Source organism: Triticum aestivum, chromosome 6A (assembly GCF_018294505.1).
Source record: "Triticum aestivum cultivar Chinese Spring chromosome 6A, IWGSC CS RefSeq v2.1, whole genome shotgun sequence".
Lineage (NCBI taxonomy): Eukaryota > Viridiplantae > Streptophyta > Magnoliopsida > Poales > Poaceae > Triticum > Triticum aestivum.
In genome coordinates this window covers 278,874,523-278,899,357 of record NC_057809.1, presented here as the reverse complement: position 1 = coordinate 278,899,357, position 24,835 = coordinate 278,874,523, and the positions used below count along the sequence as shown (strand labels likewise).

Sequence of the window (24,835 nt, the reverse complement as noted above, 5' to 3'; positions counted from 1 at the left end):
GCACTACATGTCAAAAAGCTAAGTCACGACTCAATCCTCATGGTTTATATATGCCTTTGCCTGTACCTAGTGTTCCTTGGGAGGATATATCTATGGACTTTGTTTTAGGTTTACCTCGAAGAAGGGGAGGGATAGCATATTTGTTGTCGTGGATAGGTTCTCGAAAATGGCACACTTTATACCATGTCATAAAAGCGATGATGTTGTTAATTTTGCTAATTTGTTCTTTCATGAAATTATTCGCTTGCATGGTGTGCCAAATACTATTGTTTCAGATCGTGATACAAAATTTCTTAGCCACTTTTGGAGATGTTTATGGGCTAAGTTGGGGACTAAGCTGCTTTTTAGTACTACTTGTCACCCCCAAACTAATGGACAAACTGAAGTAGTCAATAGAACATTGTCTACTATGCTTAGGGCTGTTATGAAGAATAACAAGAAAATGTGGGAAAAATGCTTGCCTCATATTGAATTTGCTTATAATCGTTCATTGCATTCTACTACTAAGATGTGCCCTTTTGAAATTGTGTATGGTTTCCTACCTCGTGCACCTATTGATTTGTTGCATCTTCCATCTTCGGAGAAGGTTAATTTTGATGCTAAAGAACGTGCTGAATTGATTTTAAAAATGCATGAGTTAACTAAGGAAAACATTGAGCGTATGAATTCCAAATATAAACTTGCTGGAGATAAGGGTAGAAAACATGTTGTGTTTGCACCTGGAGATCTTGTTTGGTTACATTTGTGTAAGGATAGATTTCCTAATTTGCGCAAATCAAAGCTAATGCCACGTGCTGATGGTCCTTTTAAGGTGTTAGAGAAAATAAATGATAATGCATATAAACTTGAGCTGCCTGCAGATTTTGGGGTTAGTCCCACTTTTAACATTGCAGATTTGAAGCCTTATTTGGGTGAGGACGATGAACTTTCGTCGAGGACGACTTCATTTCAAGAAGGGGAGGATGATGAGGACATCAATACCATTGTTACACCCACAGCCCCTGCTGCTATACATACTGGACCAATTACTAGAGCTCGCGCACGCCAATTGAATTATCAGGTACTTTCGTTTCTTGGTAACGATTCTAATGTTCATGAGAATATGATGCTGCCTAAATTGGATATATTTGTCTTGCTTACAAATGAAGGGCCTAGCTTGGACAGGAAAGATGAACCTTGGAACAAGTTCAAGCGTGGAGATGATGGCATGCGCAAGGGGATCCAAAACGGAGTTACAAGTGATGATTTCAGGACTTTGAAGCCACCATAAGGACGAAATATACAAGATGCCACTTCATAAATTTCGTCCAGAGGCTATTTTAGGTGCTGCGTCACCTTATTATTGGGCCAGGCCCATGTATTTTCGAAATACTTAAGTATAGGTTGTTTTTAGATTCCGTATGTGTGGGGAAACAAGAGTTAGGGTTGGTTTCGGACCCCTCTTCCAAGGGCCACGAAATTCCCCCCTCTTCCTCCATATATACAGCCCTTAGGGCGTCGTTTAGACTTTGGGTTTTGTTTAGATTAAAAGTTCGCCATAGCTGCAACTTGCGTACTTCGTTTGTGTCCATCCAGAGGGGTCAGTGGATGTCCGCTCCTCAGTAACCCTACTACCATCCAGGATATTGATCGACTACCAAGCTAGGCCAAAAGCCTAAGCTTGGGGGAGTACGTGTTCTCACCTACATTACATTCATGTTCACTTATCTCATCTGCCGGTGTTCATACTTTTTCATTGTAGCATCCATGCTTAGATTTTTTTTGATTTCTTCTTGTGTGTTTGAAAAACTTTAGAAAAACCAAAAAAATTAGTTGTAGCTAATTTACTTTCTGTGCATGCTTAGTAGTAATATTAAAAAGAAAATCCAAAAAGATTCCCTTATTCTTCTTTTGCTTATTGGGAGCTTTCCCGTGTAAATAGTTTTTCTCGTTTTTGCCTTTCCCCTTTCATTTGCTTGTCCAAGAAAACCAAAAACTTCAAAAATATTTCAGTGTGTTTCTCTGAATTTCTTTTCTTTTTATTAGAGTCATATCGAGGAGAAGACCACGATGAAAATGTTGAGTGACTCTCATATGAATAACTGTTGATCTAATAAAGAGCCCATTTTACCTTGTCTTCTCTTATTGAATAAAATGTTTTGCAGTTTTCAACTTAGTCCATGGCACTCTTGCAATATTATTATATTCATATCGTTCGGTCGTGCAAGTGAAAGGCAGTAATGACAATATTCGATGAACTGGCCATGGCAGAGAGAAACTGGTATGAACTCGACTTGTTCTTTTTATGTAAATATGTTTAACCTAGTATCCATGATTCAGCCCATTATGATTAAACATGTTTGCAATAACAATTAGAGATTATAGTTTCTCATGCCATGCATAAGCAGGTGGGAGTGAATAATGATTTATCTTGGATATCAACATTGTATTAAAGTGATTGTGATGTAGTATGATGATATGGTATCCTCCTCTGAATGTTCGAGTGGCTTGACTTGGCACATGTTCATGCATGTAGTTAAATCAAAACCAACATAGCCTCTATGATATTTATGTTCATGGTGATCATATCCTACTCATGCTAGTGTCCAATGTTACTTATGCATAATGCATGGTTATGATCATTGTTGCTCTCTAGCTGGCCCCTTCTCAGTCTAATTGCTAGCCTTTGCCTGTACTAAGTGGGAATTCTGCTTGTATATCAAAAACCTTGAACCCAAAGTTATTTCAGATGAGTCCACCATACCTACCTATATGCGGTATTACCCTGCCGTCCTAAGTAAATTTGCATGTGCCGCCTCTAAAAACTTCTAAAAAAACATCCTTTTTGTGTGACCGGATTGTTCATGGAACGACAGGAGGTGGTCGGTATCTTCCATGCTAAGCGGGTTATTCTCAGGTCGAGTGTTTATTCACTCGCCATCGCACGAGAAAAGGGCGATAATAGGGATTCCCAGTCCCAAACTCAAAAATGCAAATAATTAAACAAAACTCCCCCGAGACTGTTGTTGGTTTGGACGACACCCGTTGTTTTGGACAAGCCGTGGAATGTGATTGTTGGTGGAGGGGGGGGGGGTAAGCCTTTACTTTTATCGCTTGGGAACGACCACTAGCGTGCTTAGCATGGAAGATATTGATAACTGATGGTCGTGAAGTAAATGAGAAGGGTGCATGTCTCAAAATATCATTTATCTCTGTTTTAAAAACATTCACCGCTTCCCTATGCGAAGGGACTATCTATGTACTTTTATGTTGTGTCATCACCTTCTAAAACAAGCGCTAGAACCTGAGAGCACAGTTGTCATGACTTATGCATTGTGTGTAGCTAATGTGGGGTACATCATGACTGGATCTTTTCTACCATGAATTACAATGTTTAGTCGCTGCTTGAACTTTGGAGGTGCTCTACATTTATGTTTTGGGGTCTCAGAAAGGGCTAGCGAGATACCACTATTGTCATATTATATCATGGTTTTTTGACAACGTGTTGCTATTTGAGATGTCTTATTATTGCTCGCTAGCTGATTATATCATTGATATGAGTTAATATAATCTTTAAGAGTTATTGTCAGCATGGTTAGTTATAATGTTGGCTGAAAACCTGGGTGCTGCTTAAGCTTATTTATGCAAACAAGAGCAAAAGAGTTCGTAAAAGTTTTCTTTTTCACTTTGAGTTTATCAACTGAATTGCTTAAGGACAAGCAAAGGTTTAAGCTTGGGGGAGTTGATACGTCTCCAACGTATCTACTTTTCCTAACACTTTTCCTCTTGTTTTAGACTCTAATTTGCATGATTTGAATGAAACTAACCCCGGACTGACGCTATTTTCAGCAGAACTACCATGGTGTTGTTTTTGTGCAGAAATAAAGGTTCTCGAAATGGAACGAAACTTCGCGAGGAATTTTTATATAATAAATAAGAATTTCTGGAGTCAAGACCTGCCGGAGAGGGGCATCTGGGTGGGCACAACCCACCAGGGCACGCCCAGGTGGGTTGTCCCCACCTGGTGGCCCCACAGACCCTGAAACTGACGCTATAAAATCCTATTTTTCTAGAAAAAAAATCAGAGAGAAAGAATTATCGTGATCCACGAGACAGAGCCGCCGCCACCTCCTGTTCTTCATCGGGAGGCCAGATATGGAGTCCGTTTGGGGCTCCGGAGAGGGGGATCTTCGTTCTTCGTCATCGCCAACCCTTCTCCATCGCCAATTCCATGACGCTCCCGCTGGGAGTGAGTAATTCCTTCGTAGGCTCGCTGATCGGTGAGGAGTTGGATGAGATTCATCATGTAATCAAGTTAGTTTTGTTAGGGCCTGATCCCTAGTATCCACTATGTTCTTAGTTTGATGTTGCTATGACTTTGCCATGCTTAATGCTTGTCACTTTGGGGTCGGGTGTCATAATTTCAGATCTGAACCGTTTATGTTATCACCATTATATCTATGTTCTAGATCCGATCTTGCAAGTTATAGTCATCTACTACGTGTTATGATCCGGCAATCCCAGAGTGACAATAGTCGGGACCACTCCCAGTGATGACCGTAGTTTGAGGAGTTCGTGTATTCACTATGTGTTAATGCTTTATTCCGGTTCTCTATTAAAAGGAAGCCTTAATATCCCTTAGTTTCCAATATGGCCCCCGCTGCCATGGGAGGGTAGGACAAAATATGTCATGCAAGTTCTTTGCATAAGCACGTATGACTATTTACGGAATACATGCCTACATTATATTGACGAACTGGAGCTAGTGCAGTATCGCTCTAGGTTATAACCGTCTCATGATGAATATCATGCAACAAGTCACCGATCCAATGCCTACGAATTTATCTTATATTGTTCTTGCTAAGTTACTATTGCTATCACACTTGCTACAAAATTATTGTTATCACCATTATCGTTGCTGATGCTGCTACTATTATCAAAACTATCATACTACTTTGCTACTAATCACCTTGCTGCAGATAATTAATCTCCAGGTGTGGTTGAATTGACAACTCAGTTACTAATACCTTCAAATATTCTTTGGCTCCCCTTGTGTCGAATCTATAAATTTGGGTTGAATACTCTACCCTCGAAGACTGTTGTGATCCCCTATACTTGTGGGTTATCACTATGCATCTCCTAGATAGATCTTGCGTGAGCGTAGGAATTTTTTTGAATTGCATGCTACGTTTTCCAACATCCATTGGATTGAATATAGATCTAATCAATTCTTCATCCCATTCTCCATTTGTCAGATCAATTAGGTCCGGTACCTTGAAGATTAAAATTTGACCCCTAGGAGTTATTATATGACAGTCTGGACTAGATGGAATCCACGAACCAGTCCAAATATTAACCTTGCTATCATCACCAATGCGCCAAATGTGGCCCCTTTTAAAAGTTTGCGGCCCCGCTACCAAACTTTGCCAAGTAAAAGAGGAGCCATTTTTGGGCCAACCAATAATAAATTGCCATCTGGATGGTACTTAACATGCAACACCTTAGCACATAGAGAATCTGGACTAGCTATGAATCTCCAACACTGCTTAGCTAGCATGGCCAAATTAAAGGAGTGAAGGTCTCGAAACCCCATCCCTCCCATCTTCTTTGGATTACATAGCTTCCACCATGCATACCAATGCATAATTTTCTTATATCCATCCCCTCCCCACCAAAACTGTGCTATAAGATCCGTTATGTCCTTACAGACCCCCTTGGGAATATTAAACACCGACATGGCAAACACATGAATAGATTGAGCAACTGCTTTCAACAATAATTCTTTACATCCCATTGATAAAAAGCTTGGCCATCCAAACACAAATTCTTTCTCTGATTCTCTCAACAAAATTCTTGAAGCAATCACTCCTATCTACTCCTACCAGAGCCGGTAAGCCTAAATATTTATCTAAGAGTGCTTCAGTGTCAATATGTAATTCTTGATAAATTTCTGCCCTCACCACCACACCGGTATTAGGGCTAAAGAATATGCTTGATTTTGATCTACTCATCAGTTGGCCAGAGTTAGTGCAATAATCATCTAGTGCTCGTTGTAAGGAAGCTGCATTTAACATATCCACTGTCATGAGGATTAGGGAATCATCAGCAAATAAAAGGTGTGAGACTGATGATGCATTTCTACACACCATGAGTGTATGCGCGTGTATATGAGCGCTGACGTCTGTACTGTGTTCAAAACCCCCATCAATGCCACCAGCTTCTTCAAATTGTAGTATACTAGATAAATCTTCTACACACAGAAGAAATAAGTACGGGGATAAATGGTCTCCTTGTTGGAGGCTTCTTGTTGGTGTGACTCCTTCTATCTCTTGGGAATTATACCGATTGTGTATTTCATCGAAGAAACACAATTCATAATTAAATTCAGCCACTAGTCATTAAAACCCAACTTCAGCATCATATTCCTCAAAAGACTCATTCAACTCTGTCATATGCTTTATGCATGTCCAACTTGACGTCACAGTGCCCTGGTTACCCGTTTCTCTTGTTCTTGATTTTATGGACGCACTCATAAGCTACCAATATATTATCTGTTACTAATCTACCAGACACAAAAGCACTCTTTTTTTTGAACGATCTCAGGCAAAATGGTCTTCAGTCGATTAGCAAGCATCTTAGAGATTATCTTGTAGATAACATTACAAAGGCTTATAGGACGAAATTGAATAATCGATTCAGGAGAATCAACTTTAGGTATCAAAACCACCACAATATTATTCCACCCCTCCGGGATCATACCCAAGTCGAGTGCGTGAAGAACTTCATGAGTAATATCGTCCAAGAAGACATGCCAATATTTTTTTATAAAAGATAGCATGTAGCCCATCCGGCCCCGAGGCCTTAAGATCACCAATACTATCAATGACATTTTTAACCTCCACCGATGAATAAGGATTAAGCAACATCTCATTCATTTGGACAGTAGCTTTTTCTTTCACTTTTGCAAGGAGGATCTCTCTCATACACCTCAGGTGAAGAGATTATTGAAATAAGAATGAATGAGAGGATTAATCGCACTTGTACCAATTAGCCGCTGGCCCATGCCATTTTCTAGACGGGAAATTCTGTTACGTTTTCTTCTGACGTATGCAAAACTATAAAAATAATCCCGTGTTGCGATTCCTAAACTTCAGCCAACTCACCCTTGATCTTCATACAAAGAAAGTATGGTACATCCATTGTAGAGCATTGGATGCGCAACAATTTTGAAGGGCTCTGCTCCGAGTAACACCTCCACGTTAGCGAAACACATAGGATGGATTTGAAAAGAAATACTCTAGGCCTCTTTTGGTTCATAGGATAGGATTATCATAGGAATAAGAATCTTGTAGGAAATGAGATGACATGTATCTCAAATCCTATGGCCTCCTTTGGTTTTGGTTTAGAGGAATTTTATAGAAATTCTAGAGGATAGGATTCTTATTGGATTTTTTCCTTTAGAGCCCTTTGGTTCATAGGAATGGATTCCTATTCCTACATAGGATTGGTTCCTATCCTCCACATTTCATAGGAAAATAAAAAAGAGCCTAGACTCAATGGAAAAATTCCTTTAGTGTCAACCAAATGACATCTTGTTTCTTATTCTTACTCATAGGATTTGAGATACATGTCATCTCATTTCCTACAAGATTCCTATTCCTATGATAATCCTATCCTATGAACCAAAAAAAGCCTTCGAGTAGGAATAGGAAAACACCAAAGGAATTTTTCCATTGAGTCTAGGCTCTTTTTTATTTTCCTATGAAATGTGGAGGATAGGAACCAATCCTATGTGGGAATATGAATCCATTCCTATGAACCAAAGGGCTGTAAAGGAAAAAATCCTATAAGAATCCTATCCTCTAGAATTCCTATAAAATTCTTCTAAACCAAACCAAAGGAGGCCGTAGATGAACGCGTAATTTAGTTTGAGGACCTTCAGTTGTTTTGTTTTCGAGGGGAAGACCTTCAGGCTGGACGCTTTGCCGCTTTGGAAGTTTGATGAGGACGGAAGTGAATTGTCCCAACAAGTTTGAGGGGTATCGATCGTGCTAGGGATTTGAGTGGAAGATTTGATCATCGCGTTCCAGGAGAGCAGAGCGGGCTGAGCGATTCGGATCGCTCTCCACCTTCCGCCGCCGTCCCCCTTCCTCCCCCCGATCCCCAATCCAATGGTGCTGGTCCTAGCGCTGGGGGATCTGCACATCCCGCACCGTGCGCCCGACCTGCCCGCCAAGTTCAAGTCCATGCTCGTCCCGGGCAAGATCCAGCACATCATCTGCACCGGGAACCTCTGCATCAAGGTCAGTCTCCTTTTATCCCCGTGATACATGCTCGATGCCGCGTGCGCGTGATTGCTGCTGGATCGCGGTGTCTCTGGTCTGTCAAATCTGGTTGACCGACTACGACTAGTTCGTGAAGCCATGCTTATTGGTTGTTAGACAAATTTTGTTCCTTGTTCAGTTATTATTGGGTGTCGCCGTGTTGATTTTCGGACCAACGGCACCCGTCCTGGGCATGTGGACTGATTATCGATCGGCATAAGCTTGCTTGTCTGTATGATGCGGTTTTGCAGTAGACGTGTGGGGGATTTGAGCTTCGGAGGGAGTAGGCATGAGACAACAGTTTCCTCTCTTGGTTCGTTATCTACGCAGTTTTTTTTTTCATTCTGTATAAATATCACGCCTATCTCTCAGAACTATGCAGGCGGTGGTAGAAATTTGTATGATCATCATGTATCTTCCCATTCTGAAAAGTACCACGCTTACTCACAGAACGATGCATGTGCTTATATAAGTTCTTACTTTTCAAGTCATGTAAACTGCAGGCTATATTATGCCCTGGACTGGTATTGAGAAACACAAGCAATAAATGTAAAACAGAAAAGGGAGGGTTCTTCTCCACAGTCCTATCTTCCCTTAACATCACGGCAGACAAATGCAACCTTCGCTGCCCCTGACCTCCCACCAGCCACCACTATCCCCTCAGGAACTTAGGCCATGACATAATCTCTAAATTTAAATACAAGAAATCATATTAGAAAAACTACAAAATTGTTTTCTTTCTCTGTAGTAGACTAGTAGTTTGGTGGTCATGTTTTCTTTGATCAAAACATACATGGTATCTAAAGGGTACTGCTTACTTTTTATATTGGAGCAGCTATAATAAATTTTAGTTCCACCAATCCTGAATGTACCTTTGGTTCCAAATAATTAACTGAAATATTATTAAATCATCGTTTCTCTTTGTTCTTATTGCTCAATTATCATTAGTTTATTTATTGTCTGATTGCTTAGAGTAACTTATTTTACAAAAAAAGTATCTAAACTTATTCCCACCATGCCCAGTTTATGAAATTTTCCTGATACTTATTGAAAGGGTAATCACAATCTCTGTTCCTTTGAAAATATGGATCAGAAAGAAGAAAGATAACATTAGTGCCCACCTAGTCTTTGAATGAGCCAGCGTGAAGATTTTTTTTACCAAGCTGCTGACAATAGTACATCTATCTCATGGAGTTTTATTATTGTTTTGCAAATTTTAATTCTCTGATGATTTTTTCTGATTGAATGATTGTTGCGCTTCGCATTTTTTTGTGATGGTCCATTAACATCAAGTTTTATCTACTTGCACCTGTTTTTGCGAGCTGAAACGGTTTCCAGTTTTTTTCCCAATGAACACTTAAGGCATAGTACACCATGTATAGGTTTTAACCAATTTTATCATCATCTTATTTTTCATACCATATGCTTTCTACATGTCAATCCCAAACACATCAATTTCAAAAGTTGTATGGTATTGTTTATGTTAGTCTTGTTGCACTGTCGATGCTATATTGACCTGTAAACTGAAATGAACCAACACATTTGTCATTATGGATTGCATCCTGAGGCTATCTTGTGATTCAGACACTAATATTTTGGCTTGCCAAAAACACTAGAGTGCCACTAGAATGCCTTAATGGAACCTAGGTGTTTGGTAAGCATGTGATGCTATATCTTAATGCCTTATTAATTAATGATGAAGCAACAGGAATTTGGGTGGTTGCGTGTCAAACTAATTGAAAGCCATGGGAAAAGTAACAAAGAGAAGTCGATGTATTATTCAATAGGATTATAGATGTGAACCTGTGAAGTGTTGGGTCATGATGCTCAACATCGCAGACTATTTGTTGCTTTTCAACTATTTTGTATGACTAGTAAGCATGCACGTGCAACGCATGGCTGATCAGCATGTTATTTTATATCCTAACTGAGCTTCTTGGCACCAGCGTTTTCAAGCATGGAGCGACATTTAGTTTCCCTAGCTGCATCTGATATCATGGGGGATGGACACCACAAAAATCGAACCAAGAAAAGCAAGATAAAAAGAAGTCTTACAAGGATACAAACCCAAACTTCACAAGATAGCGAAGGCAGCCGGAGGTGAGGTGTAAGGTGGATGCGCTTCTTCGGCCGCCTTCAATAACCCAGTCGCACTCATTTGCTAGATACACTTAGCTGCACTGGATGATACAAATACATGGACTAAAGGGGCTAGTCCAATTAATTGGGACAAACCCAAGCAGATATTACCGAGTTATATCCAGACGCTGGGCAATGATGCTTATTGTAGATCTTTTATATGATGAAAGCACATGTTTCCTCAAAAAAAAAGATGAATGGACAACTTCCATTTATCATAATGGCTGTTCAGATTAGCAACTCCAAAGCCTTTACAAATCCTCATAGTGCTCAGCTCCACTAAAATAAGTTGATGCATGAGAAATAACATTGACTATTTCTTTATGGAAACAGCTAACCAACAAAAAAAATGTTTTGAAGATAACCATGTTCACAACATGATGCTCCTTCCCTCCGAGAGTTGCCACCAAGAAAGCAAATTAATTTTTTTATACAAAGCTTGTTAATGCCCCGTTAGACGCCAATACTACATCAGGTTGAGAACTGCTATACCTTCTGTCTTCAACAAGTCAAAAACTTCTTCCTTGTTGCACATACCCAACAGCAGTAGCAATAATCAACTCGCCATACTTTCAACAATCACACCCAACCCTCAACTTTGCTTGTTGGATCAAAGGAGCCCTCAATATTTACCAGTAAAATGAAGACGGTTTATTATCTCTATAAGCTAGACATTAATCTATATTTTTGGGGAAACACGTTATGTGCTCTTTATCATTTTACAAGTGTAAAAATTACATTCAAAGTGAACGCAGCCCCAAATGAAAAGGAGAGGCACTTGGCACACCAGAAGAGTGGTGTATGTTTCACCAGAAGCAAGATCTGCACAGTTTGCACGCCATGGCACAAACAAGTTAGACACATAAATCCAAGATGTAACCCGCAAGCAAACAATGAATTCGTTATCCAGTACATATATGAAGACACTATCTGCTAGGAATTTCCTGTGGAAAATGCGAAGACCGTCACTTCTACTTCATTACAAAGCTAATATTTGTTCCAAGGATAACAATAACTGAAATGCAATATCAGTACTACATGCCTACTATTTGTGGTTGGTAGAAAAAAGCACAACTACATACTCCATTTAGGCTTCATTGTTTCCCCTCTCCTCCATGCTATATAATATGGAGTCGGAAGGCAGGAGCAAGAACTGCAAGAAAACTTGTACCTGACCTGGAAGATATTTGCCCGTTTGGTGAGAACTCAATTTTCACTGAATCCAATTCTTCAAAATCTTGCACTGATGCCTCTTGAAAAAGGCTTGATGATGCAGCACGTACAAAGCATAATTTCTAAAATGAAGTAGGATAATGGAGCGCAAGTACTGGAATTGCAACAGCATGCACGCCGCAAAGTATTCAGGCATTGCAGTGCATAAAAGGATATTAAATTGGAAAATGCAATTCAGAATAGTACATTAGTGTAACTTACTGCATGAGAGAAAAAAACAACTTGGATTTGTCAAAAGTACAGAGAATGAATAGGCAAGAGCAGTGGGGAAAGACTCACCTGTCTGCTCATAGCTTACGATGGTATGGGCATTAGTTAAAATGATAATCTAAATATTTCGATAGCTGTGAAAGAGGAGGTACACAATACATTAAGATGCGGTGAACGAGCTGATACCTGCGTTTCAAGAAACGGTAATAGTCTTGGGTTGCTGCACCCTTTATTGATCGTCCCCAAAAGAACAAGATAATACAAAAATCACAGTAGAGATATACGTTGGTCTCTGCCTAAGCATGCTAGGCATGATGCATGCATCATATTTCATATATGCAAGTGGAAAACAGTGGAAAACACCCACGTACATCTTCAACAAAAAGATGTTGCCTAGATAGAATGTTTTGCATGGCAAATCCAATACGTAAACTGCAAGCAAACAATGAAATGAGTTTGGTGATAATATCAAAGCTCTATCCAGTCACCAAAATGCACAAAGAAAATCAAACGCTTCTGGCCAACTGTCATCGTTCAACTGAGTCTCGTACTGCGTGGGCGCTCGCCTGGGAAAGAAGATTAGCAGCGAGAAAGGACCGAAGGTGCAGATATGTCACTGTGAGAGAAAAAAAATAGTATTAGAGAGAGACAGAAAATGTACCTACAGGTTGCATTCGTATTCGACTGGTTTTGGGGTGGATCTATTGGTCCGCGTGTTCCAGAACATGGATGGTCGCACCGTCCCTTCTCCATTGGATGCAGCTGATCACCAGGCACCAGCACCAGCACCAGCACCAGCAGACGATTGACGATGGAGGCCGCCTGCCGGCATTGGCGTAATTCCAGCACATCTTGGTCCTTGTCAGCATACCAACAGGCGCGGCGGCGAGGGAGGACTGCAGGGGGAGGAGCACCTACCCAAGAACAGCAGGAACGAAACGGCAGAATCGACGGCCAACGGCATCGATACATCGGGGGCGAACCGTGACCTAAGGATACGGCGAGCAAGGGCGGAGAAAGGTAGACTTGGAAGCTTGGAGGCCAGAGAGTCGTGCGGGGAGGAGATGTAGCGGGCGGAGCAGCACACGGGACGGCGGCAGCGAAACCCTATCGCTGGTGCATGCCCCACACATTCCTCATCTCTTCTCTCCAGCTAATCCTCCCTTCTTTTGCGTGGTAACAAATCCTCCCTTTTAATTCGCCATTAATACCTGAGCAGGCCGAACCAATCCATGTGAACGCCATATTGCTGAATCGTGGGCTATGCGGCTGCATGCAGGCAACTAATCACGGGAATCAATTTATTTTTTGGTCACGCAGCGAAACATTCCGTTCGCTCGCTTGATACATGGCAGCGTTCTCGTCCGCTCTGGTAAACTGCTAATCGTACACAGGTGAGGGTTCATTTTTATGTGGACGGTTAGATATAATTAGATGGGCTGGATCGTGAGGTGGTATTTTATTTTGATTGTCCTGTATACATGTTTTCGGGTGCGCTTAGGGAAGAATATATTTGCTCGTTTAATAGTAAGTAGAGATGACTGGCTAACCATCTTTGTGAAGAAATAGTTGACTTTGTACCATTTCATGTAGTGATTTTTGTTTCCTTGTGGCTGGGTATTGCACCTATTAATAGGGTGCTAATAATGTTTTCTTGTATGGACTCTAATTTTTTGCTTTGAGAAAATATTAACTCATAAATTTCTCAACATTTCTAGGAAGTTCACGACTACCTTAAAAGCCTCTGTCCTGATCTCCACATTACTAGAGGTGAATATGATGAGGATGCTCGCTACCCAGAGACTAAAACAGTTACTATTGGTCAGTTCAAGCTAGGGCTATGCCATGGCCATCAGGTTCGCTCTAAATTGATAATTTTGTTTTGCTCTTTTAATTTCTGTCATGCTCATTGTTGGAGAAAAAATATTCATGGCCTTTTTTGGTTGTTGAAAGTCAACAGTTAATACCTTGAATTGGAGTTCTTGTTGTTGACAAATTATAAACACTTTTTTTATGCCGTACACCTCAGAAACATGGTTGAGTTTTTATCACTAGCATGTTTGTCATTTTCTCTTGTTGGCATGGTCTGTTGCTGTAATAATTGTTAGGTGATGTTTTGTTCAAGAGCTGTAGTGTTAGTTTAATTGTAGTAGGATTACAGGGAGGTGGGTAATGCATGGTTGACGCAGTGGTTCAATCAGGGAAATGGTTTTAGATCCCATGTGTTCTGTTGAGGAAGTGGTATAATAAGAGTTACCGAATCACATACCAATGTAGTGCGATTCTGGTGGGATATTGCTGAACCAATAGCTTCTTAGTGTATTGTAGTGTGGGCATTTTTATGGGATTAATAAATAGTTAATTAATACGAGTTCACGTATCAGAAAGATCAACGCTAAACGCAATTTGCTTTTCTTCTGCCTCTCTATTATGGCAGTATAATTTGCTCTTAGTATTTTCAGTGAGAAATGTTTACTAACTACTAGGATCAGATCCTTAACAATTAAGCATACATATCTATGCCATATGATCATATTGTCACTTGGAAGGTCAACTGTCTTACTGTTCTCCTACCGAGTCGCACAAATTGTAACCAGCGACGATTGCTGTTACCGGCGAATTGGTTGAGATGTTGCAATCTAGATGCCGTCGTGTGTTCAAATGATCCAGGGTTCATTGAAGGACCAAAGGTGTCCTTCAAAGTTCGATGAGTGATGGACCTTATGTGGTTTAGCATTGACTTGAGTAATGGAGTGAACGAGGGTGCACACAATTTTCTTTCCACATATTTCCGCATCCAATATTTACATCCAAGCAATAGATTGATAAAAAATGTCCATGAAGTGATCTGATACCTCCTATATTAGGGATATCAAGCACACTCAGTACATTGAACTTTCACCTTTGCAGAGTCATGCATGATGCATGATACTCCCTCCGTTCCTAAATATTTGTCTTTCTAGAGATTTCAACAACTGACTACATACGGAGCAAAATGAGTGAATCTACACTCTAAAATATGTCTATATACATTCGTATGTGGTAGTCCGTTTGAAATCTCTAAAAAGACAAATATTTAGGAACGGAGGGAGTAGTTCATTGTTGGTTTGTTGTGTCTACTTTATTCACCTGCACCATATCATGCACACCACCGACAATTTTGAGTATGCCAATGTCTCTTATGTTCTACTAAAAGTCGTCTTCAAATGTAATTTGCCAACAACCTTTTTTTCTCCCAAGAAATCACAAAAGCCTTGTTTCATTGCATTGATAGAAAGGAGAGTCTGTACAAGCCCAAAGATGGGCAACACCTAGAGAATACTACCCGACGGTCATAGTTGCTAGGCAAGGTAAATGCTGGAAGCAAAGCCACCAGACCCCTCGCACTTGTCAGTGGCCATTGCCTGCCCTCTGTATTGAATGTGTCAAGTAGGTGTGTCAAGTTGAGCCACACCTTGTCGAAGATGATCGCGTTTTGACCAAGGTCCGAAACACCTAGGCGGTTTGTCAAGTCTTTCGGGTCTTCTTTTGCATGCCCAGGACTACTGCAAAGGCATGGTGGCCAGGACCAACTTGACCAAGGTGAGGCGCCCCGCCTTTGCCATCATGGATGCCCAGGCGGTTTGCGATCATGTCTTCCAAAGGTTGGAAAGCCTTACACGAGGACTTCCTGAGCCTGAGTGGGATCCTGAGGTACTTATTCAGGAAAGGAGCTAGCTGACACTCCATCACCGATTTCTTCTCCAAGGCCTCCTCCTAACACCTAACGGGGGACACCGAACATTTGGCAAAGTTGGTGTGCAACCCCGAAGCGTGCGCATGCAAGCTACGGACAATGAACAACTTCACCCTATCCGTGTGGTAGAAGATGACAACATCGTCCGCGTACAGGGAGATGGAGTTGTCAGGACCCGTGTTGCTAGGCAACGGAGCAATCCGAACTCTCTTATAACCTAGCAAAAAACCTGTTGAGAGTGTCTATCACCAACACAAACAACATAGGGGAGAGCGGGTTCCCCTGCTACATGCCCCTATGATGCCAGACCAGAGGCCCTGGTTCACCATTGAGCATCACTCCTGTGCTATCAGTGGACAGGAGTATGGCAATCCACTCAGGGAAGCGCTGGCCAAAGCCTACCCGCTGAAGTACCTCAAATAGAGCCCACAACACCGAGCTGAATGCATGAGCGATATCCAACTTGAGCATGGCACGCGACTCACCCATCTGCTGCACCATGCAGATATCTTGCCGTCTGCTGAACCAACATGAAATTATCATGAATGCAACATTTCTTGATGACCGTGCATTGGTTCTCCTCAACCAAGCCCCCCAATCTGGGAGGCAACCTGCTAGCTAACGTCTTGGCCACCACCTTGGCAAAGATGTGTATGAAGCTGATGGGGTGGTAGTCCCGAAGGGTCGATGGATCTGATGTCTTGGGCAACTGGATTAGCAGGGCTTGGTTTAGACCATGGAAACCCTGCCCACGCAACGAGTGCAACTTGGTGAAGGCTACCATGCATCATCCTTCACGGTTCCCACAACAAGATCGCAGGACCTCCACAGTGAATCTGTCTGGCCCTGACGCCTACCCCCGCAACAGCTGACAAACCACCTCCTAAGCTTCCTCGTTAATGGGGTCGTCGAGGCTGGCCAAGTTCTCCAAGCATGACCCTGGTAATTCTAGGTTCAGTGAGAACTCGCAGCCCTCATTTGTGCCAAGAAGCATGTTGAAGTGATCGAAGTTAGCCTTGGCCATAGTCGCGTGGTTAGAAACCACCGCTTCGTCGGCAACAAGGCTGTGGATCACTTGCTTTTGCTTTTTGTAGGAGGTTGGTGTCACCCTCAGCCAACCAGGCAATCTTCCAACGTTGCCTAGCCATGATGCAAAGCGAGTCCTAGGTAGGCGTGCTTCAGCCTAGCACACAACTGGCGCTCAAGCTCCGAGAGCTGCCTCAACTCCATGGTAACATCGAAGCGGAAGATGAGCTCCCTGGCCAGCACAAGTGGTAGTTTGATACTACCCATCTGCTTGTCGTTCCAACTCCTCAACTGAAGAGTTTTGTTCTTAAGCCGCATGGCGAGGCGTCAAAACTGGTCGGGCTCATCGATCGCGGCCGCCCAACCCTCAACAACCGTCTTGTTGAATACAGGCTCCTTGGCCCCACAAGTCTCGAACTAGAAACGTCCTCTACAGGGAGGCCATGGTGTGCAATCCAGAAGGGGTAGTGGTCGGAGATAAAGGTGGGGAGACAGCGAGGCGAACAATTTGGGTGGAGCTCCTCCTAGTTCATCGTGCTCAAGCTTGACCAACACGGGAGCACCACACTCGTTAGACCACGTGTAGCGTTGACCATGAAGGTACAACTCTTTGAGCTCGCAAAATCATTTAGGTAGCAGCGCCCCTTGTGCGGCGGTGGAGGTTGTTACGTCCTCGTCGTGGTGGGTCATATTGAGGTCACTTCAAAGTACCCAAGGGCCCGGATGTATAGCTCTCACCTCTCGCATTTTGTTGAGGAAGACAATCTTGTCTGCATGCACTTGTGGTCCTTGAGACACAAGTCAACCACCAATAATCCACTACGGCGCGAGACACAAGAGCTGTAAGAGCAACTCCAACGCGCCGACCCAAACGGACAACAATTGGACTGGACCCAAACGGACGCACGCTTTGTCCGTTTGGGTCGGCCAGGCGGATGTGCGCGTCCGCTTTTTGATTTGGGTCGGCTGGTGTGCCCAATGGAAGGCATACCCAATTTTGCCCATGTGTCCGAAATAAATTTAATAAAATACTGTAATTAAAATAAATGGCCAGTCAACCGCCGACCAAAGTCCTCTTAAACACTACTAGCACACATGCCCGTGCGTTGCCATGGGACAAAAGTAAGTTGTCCATATCCTTGTGTAGGTGATGAGTGCCAATGGGTTGAGTGAGGCGAGATTCCAGCCTTCGGCACAAGATTTGTCAGATATCCTAGGGTGTCATTTGCACATGTTTCCCCGATTGGCGAGCATGACGACAATGCCAATGATCTAGGAGGACAGTCCGACCTGGAAATCACGAGCTCCTCATCACCCAAAACACATCCCGGTGTACCTTCTATTCAAGGTGGCTCGTCGGATCATAGTTGTCAGCTCTCAATCTAGAGCAAGGACACCATGGTGAGCTCGCCACACACTTGGAGCGGCTCCACCCTTCACATTCATTGGTCAATGTCATTGTCGATTGGGGGAAATCCATGAGAACTCGGCCATCTCATTTCCTCTTTCATCGCATCCCACATAAACCACAACTTCAAAATTGTAGTATTGTGGAGATTTTAAAACTCAGTAGTGGTATAGACATGGTACCACAAAAATATTATAGAAGAAGCTTTTTATGCAGCTATGACAACATGACAGTAAGGTGGTCACTTCATAATTAAAGTGCCCAACTAATGAAAGTTTTTTCACAACCAAAAGCACCGGCAATAGCACATGTTCCTCCAAAACTAAGGGGAACAATGCATCAAGCACACGCTGGAACCATTTCAAAACAGGTAAGACTGTAATTTAATGACGCTGGAACCATTTCAAAACAGGTAAGACTAATTTAATGACGTCGAACGGAAATGAAAAACCAACACCTGAGGATGGTTGCTTATGTAAGAACAGAAACGATGATAAACAAAAGAATAAACCATTTTCATAAATTTCCTAATACATGCAGATGAATAAAAGTTGGAAGGCCCAAATGGCATGCGTCAGGTGCTAAGGAAAAATAACCCACAAATACACATGCATCCTAGATGAAAGTGAATGCAAAAACATGAGGTGCAGCCGAAACCATCAACCAGATAAAGGAATAATCATAATATGCTTTATGGAATAATCTGGAGCCTGGACATGTTTATCATTGATCCAGACTAATCTCAAATGTGAATTTTTAGCTTATAAATACATGGTTGAATGACCACAGCAATTTTTTGACAGGAGGCAGTTTAGTGAAATATAATTGTTCATCTGCAGAGAAAGCTTGTCTGCTCATGCATTGAATGTATAAAGGCAAGTTTTCTTTTTTGGTGTGTGAGGGACTATGAACCGGTAAGTAGTTTGTGCATTCCTTCTGCTCGTCTAGCTGATAAGGAATTCCCTGTAGTCATTTTGCTACAGTAGACATGCAATGTAAAACCCCATGATTGTCAGCCGGGTTTGAAAGCTGTATGGCAGTCAATCTAACAGAATCTAAATGCAACTTGATTTGGCAGCTTAAAACCTCATTAAGTTCACTTACATGTATGTGGTGAACTTGCCATATAAAATTCTAAAGAAAAATTTGACCTTGTAAATCTCTAATACTTACATGTATGTGGTGAAAGTCAGACCTCGTAAGAACCAAGCACAAAACTGGTAAGCAGATACAGAGGTTGCTGCATATTTTTCCATAAATGATGGTCACACCAACTTACTTATGGGATAGACATCTGAATAAAGAGGCTCTGGTGGTGACTGGTGACGCACTTAATAGCACGGGACATTTAGTATCGACTAAGCTAGCTCTGAAGACGGCATTAAACTAAACACCATACATGGTTGCTATGGTTGAGCATGACAGAAAAAAAGGTGAGGGGATCAGGTTCTTGTTCTCACCATTGACCATTCATGGTAGCACTTGATGCACATATCATGGCTGAAGTTGGGCAGCACAACCCCTGCTGTTTTTTAACTCCACGCAGACCTCACACTCCTTGTCTGTCAGCGTCAATCTCGGAGACCGACCTCTTGCTCGCCACTAACTCCGAGCAAACTGCCCTCTGCTTGTCGCACCCCTTCGTTGCAGTCGCATGAGGGGAAAAAAATGTCACAGCTATAGACAGACAATGGGCATCAGTATCATAGGTCCAAACTCCAAACTGCAACATAAAGCTGCACAATTACCACAAGAACACAAGTGCAGTGACCACAATATGCCACCAATTCTTGAATCAAACCCCACAAACGCAAAGACTGAGCCTTGTAGCTGAGGAACCGAGGAGGCTGAGTGCGGCGGTGAGATTGCAGACCGTTCACTGAGTGGAGGAAGAGGAAGCAGTTTGCGTCGAGGCTATAGGACATCGGCATCTGCACAATACGCCTGTCATAGTCCCTCGAGTAGTCGGAGACGCGACGTTAACAATGCTGGCATGCTGGATGTCGGCCTTGATCACCTTGAGAGATTCCCTGAACGACCTCAGTGTAGCGGAGGGCACCGCCACCATCTCTCCCGCTCTCTTCCTCCGCAGCCACGACGCACCGCACTGCACTCACGGCCACCATCCGAGCTGATTCTGCGCGCGCGGCCCAGCTGGCGGACGATTGCAGGGGGTCAACGCGGGCAAGCATCTTCTCCCGAGACGAACGAGGTGGCCATGGCCAATCTTGTGCGTCGCGGGGCAACGACAGGCGGTGGCGGCAGCTCCTCTGTGTGGACGTGGCCGTCGGCGGACAGATGGAGGCGGCCTCCCTCCTCCCGCGCGAGCACGGCGGCCGCCTTGTCGTCCTCCTCGCGTCCGCAGCCATCTCCGGCGCCGGGCACGTGGGGAGCCGATGGCGACGGGGAACCTTAGCAGCGGGAATTGACCTGGCAGGGAGTGGGGGAGGGCAGGGGGAGGTGTTTTATTTGTAGGTATAGAATTAACCATTAAAAAAACATAAGCGCCCGCACGCTGCCCTAGTTGTCCGCCTTGTCCTTGCCCTTGCCATTGTCGTCGTTGCCGGTGAGGTCAATGAAGACGGGAGGTGGCCCAACCCACTCAAACGCGGCTTGATAGGCCGCCAGGGCAGCCTCCTTCGGCGTCTGCTGCGGTGGCGGCATTGCAGCGAGGCGGGCCGCAGGCGCGCTATTCCTCCTTCTCGCGCTCCCTCTGCATGCGCCGCTCACCGTCGGCGCTCTCCTCCGTCAGCGCACGTTGCGTCCAATGTTCGAGGCACGCGGCCTCCTATGCCGGTATCGCGCAGAGCCAAACGGAGGGGTGGGGGGGGGGGCTGACCCACTCGCGCAGCTGTCCGGTCCAGACGCGGCGGTCGGTCAGCTCGGCCTTAGGGGGGGGGGTGAGGGGGTGAGTCTTGGCAGTGACGACGGCACCACGCAGTCGTCGGCCGCAGAGAGGGCGAGGGCCCCCGCCGGCCTCGCATGGTAGTCCGCCTCCGCCTTGCGCCACTCCTCGATGGAGGTCTGCATGGCCGCTGCCAGCGCCGCCTGGTAGGTAGCCTCCTCCTCTGGCTTGACGATTAGGGGAGGCGGGGGTTGGTGTGGTGGTGCTGCACGCCATGACGCCGTTGCACCTCGTGCTCGAGGGCAAACCAGACCTCCCAATGGGGAGAGTCCGACGCGTACTCCAGCATTCGTCGCTGCTCCGGCGTGAGCAGCTCCCGGCGCCTATGCATCGGAATCCGCTGCGGACCCAGATGCCAGTAGTGCGGTAGCGTCACGTCCGGGTACGGCAGCGGCTGCCTGAACTCCCAGTGCCACTGCATTCGGTGCACCAGAATGTACAGCCGGAGGAGGAAGCGCGCGGGGGGAGGAAGCGCTGGGGGTGAGCTTCCCCTTCTTGTTGGAGCCGCCGAAGAAGCCCGTGGCTAGGGTTTGCTTTGTCGCCGATGAGGGAGCACACGGCTAGATGTGGACGGGCAGACAAAGTGGAAGTGCATGAGGCCGCCCCCCCCCACACGCGTGGATTAAAGGACACCCCCATATCTTCCAGTCGCTGATGCGTGGGCCCGTGTTAAATACGACCGCATCTGCTGACATGTGGGGCCGCGGCGCACACCAAGGGGACGTGCGGCGCGTCTGCGCCGACCTATTTCACTGAAATAGGTCGGCGCAGACACGAAGCAGACGCATTTTGGGTTTGGGTCGGTGCGTTGGGCCTGCGTTTTTGTCCGCGGCGACCCAAACGGACATTGGTGGATGAAATGGGTCGCCCGGTTGGAGTTGCTCTAATGCAATTGCTCAACCAAACCGCGTGACTTGTCCAAGCCACCAAGATGCTGCCCCTCGTTTCGACAGCCGGCAAGAAGAAACAATCATCAATCCACGCCCAAGCCTTCTATTAGCAAATTATGGACGTGGGGTGGGGAGATGAGAGGTGGCCGCTGGAGTCAGAGTGGACGCTGGTGCCGGTGTTGCGGCCAGCGTGGGAGCGGGAGGGGAGGAGGAGGTCGCTACCTAGCAGCAGGGGCGGAATTGGGCCTATGGCAACTGGGGCTATAGCCCCAGGCGTGGCCCAACCCGTGTTGTAACACCCAGGATAAATTCTGGATATTTGTAGCTCTAAAGAGGCCTAGCCCCATACGTGAATGCCCAGCCCCAGGCCTCAGCAGCTCAGCCCATCTACCTTCTCACGTTCTCCAGCCCAACTGAGATTGCCATCGCTAGGAACCCACACGAAGCCAGGTTGGTCTGTTGTGATCCTTTCGCCCACTGCACGGATGCGATCGGTCACGCGCCTGTAGCATCCCCATTGGCTTGTTTCCTGCGCCGCCGCCCCAGGCGTTCCCCCTCGACAGATGGGACGATCCAGACCTGCGCAGCTGCACCTGATGCTCGTCGCTTCGTCGGAGCGGCCCTCCTTCAGGCTTCAAGCCTCCTGTTCGGCTCCATCTCCACAACCATCTGGACAGGCAATCTCTAGTGTTGTATCAGCTATTCTTTTTCTAGTGTTGTATCAGACATATCAGAGGGAGTATCACCGGAAACCAATGAATCTCTCTATCCCCAAAAAATAGCTGAGTCCACAAAAGAAATCTGAAGCCAATGAATTGTTGATTGTACTATTACTTTAGTCAATTTTGCTATATTATTACCCATTTGCAATGATGCACTTTGTTAAATTGATGAAATCAGTACGAAATTTGTTCTTGTGGTAATAATGAATTCATATTTTGTTTTGAATGTGAATTTGTGGCGTATTTCTAGGATGCACTAATATGTGTGGTATTTGGTGTTATTTAAAACCGTTTAGTTTTAGCCCTAGGCTTTGAGAAATCCTGGCTCTGCCTCTGCCTAGCAGGAGGGCTCCTCTATCTTGGAACAAGTACCTCTTGAATTTTGATAGACCAATGTGATATTATTCTAGTAAAATTGTCTTTCATGTTGTCGGTACCAATACTTACTTCCATCTTGGGATTGTGCGGTTTGTTAATGATTGTCACTGGAATATTTTTCCTAACCATTTCAACTCTGATGACCATCATCAGGTTGTTCCATGGGGCGACCTGGACTCCCTAGCGATGCTCCAGAGGCAGCTGGATGTGGACATCCTCGTCACCGGGCACACCCATCAGTTCAAGGCCTACAAGCACGAGGGGGGTGTCGTCATCAACCCTGGCTCAGGCACGGGCGCCCACAGCAGCATCACATATGACGTCAACCCGAGCTTTGTGCTCATGGACATCGATGGCCTCCGTGTTGTTGTCTACGTGTACGAGCTCATTGACGGCGAGGTGAAGGTTGACAAGATCGACTTCAAGAAGACCGCCACGATGCATGGCTGATGGTGCTTACGCATGACAGAAATCTGATCCTGTTTGTTCTTACCCCCCACCCCCACTCCACACCACACCACCACCACCACAATTTCCCCGACCTGGAGCTCTTTTTCCTTTGTACCCTTCTGCTCGATATGAAAAACTAGAGCTGTGTATACATATTAGTGAATGGGATATGCGTGATATGATTCCAACTCGCTCACAAACTGAAACGGTTTGTCAAGGAGGCGTCCCCCCTCATGTATCTCTCACTCAGTATGGTGACCGGCTGAATAGCAGCTGGCGCTGGCGTTTCTTTAGTGATAATCTCAGCAGGTCGCTGGATCGATGGAAAGCCCAGTGTCTACCCTGGACGTGATGTGTGTGAACTCACCTGGTGCCGCCTAATTACTGCTTTGTTGACGTGTTTCCTTATCCATGTATGAGATTTTTGTAATAATGGTGCTCTGGGCCGGAGCAACTTAGATGGATTCTCTGCCTTTAGGTAGTCGGTTCCCTTCCCTTTTGTCCTAGGAGGACTTTGAATCTTTGTAGGTGCTTGTGGTTATGTTTTTCAGGCTTCTTTCTGAATGAAGCCGGGGAGCTCTCCTTTTTTATCTTTTTTTTTGGACGTGATAAGTGCTGAACGTGTGGGCTGAAAGACGCCACGTCAGTCTTTTATCACTTTTTTTATTTCATGCATGAATGTAAAGAGGGACAAAAAATATGCCGACGAAAATCTTTTGGGGTTTTCAGTTTTTAAGATATTTTATCTCTTCGACTGAAAATCTGTTTACACCATTAAATCCGACTGAAAATCTATTTTCATCTTTAAATTCGTCGTGGCAAGATCTTCAAAACTAGATCTCATATTGATATGTTTTGATGATAAATTTTTTGATCAAAAGTTATCACGTCTACAGTGCTAAAATTGTCATGGTGTTTACACTAAAGTTGTCATGATATGTTTCAACTATTTTTAGGTTTTAAATTAAATTTTGACACATTACAAAATTCCTAGGTTTTAAATTAAATTTTTATACGTTACAGAAAATAATGAATTTTGCCATGGTCGAAGAAGGTAAAGTGTAGACTACATTTGCACTAATCTCATAAAAGCTAAAAAGTGCCAAGATCAAACAAAAAATAATTCTTTTCCATCATTTTACCATGTTGCAAAAAAATAAAACAAACAATTGTCATGGTGTGAAAAAAAGGAAACTAAAAATTGTCATGATGAATTAGTAAAATTTGCCATGATCCATGAACTAATTTTAACATGGTTCATAATTAAACAAATCCATCGTCAATTACTCAAAAAAGCCATGTTCAAATGACTAGAAGTTGCCATGAACCATAAACCAAAACTGGCATGGTGAATCACTAGAAATTGCCATGATCCATGCACAAAATTTGCCATGGTTCAAAAAATAATAATTTGCCATGGTCAAATTACTAAAAT

At 44.1% G+C, this 24,835-nt stretch overlaps 1 protein-coding gene across 1 annotated transcript; it reads left to right on the top strand.

Annotated features, from left to right (window-relative positions):
* Positions 1-7,975: 7,975 nt before the first annotated feature.
* Positions 7,976-23,982, top strand: LOC123127436 (vacuolar protein sorting-associated protein 29). The gene is made up of 3 exons (XM_044547138.1): positions 7,976-8,282; positions 13,604-13,741; positions 23,104-23,982. Exons 1-3 carry the CDS (start codon positions 8,151-8,153, stop codon positions 23,398-23,400), a joined length of 567 nt encoding a protein of 188 aa, XP_044403073.1. The 5' UTR covers positions 7,976-8,150; the 3' UTR covers positions 23,401-23,982.
* Positions 23,983-24,835: the final 853 nt, after the last annotated feature.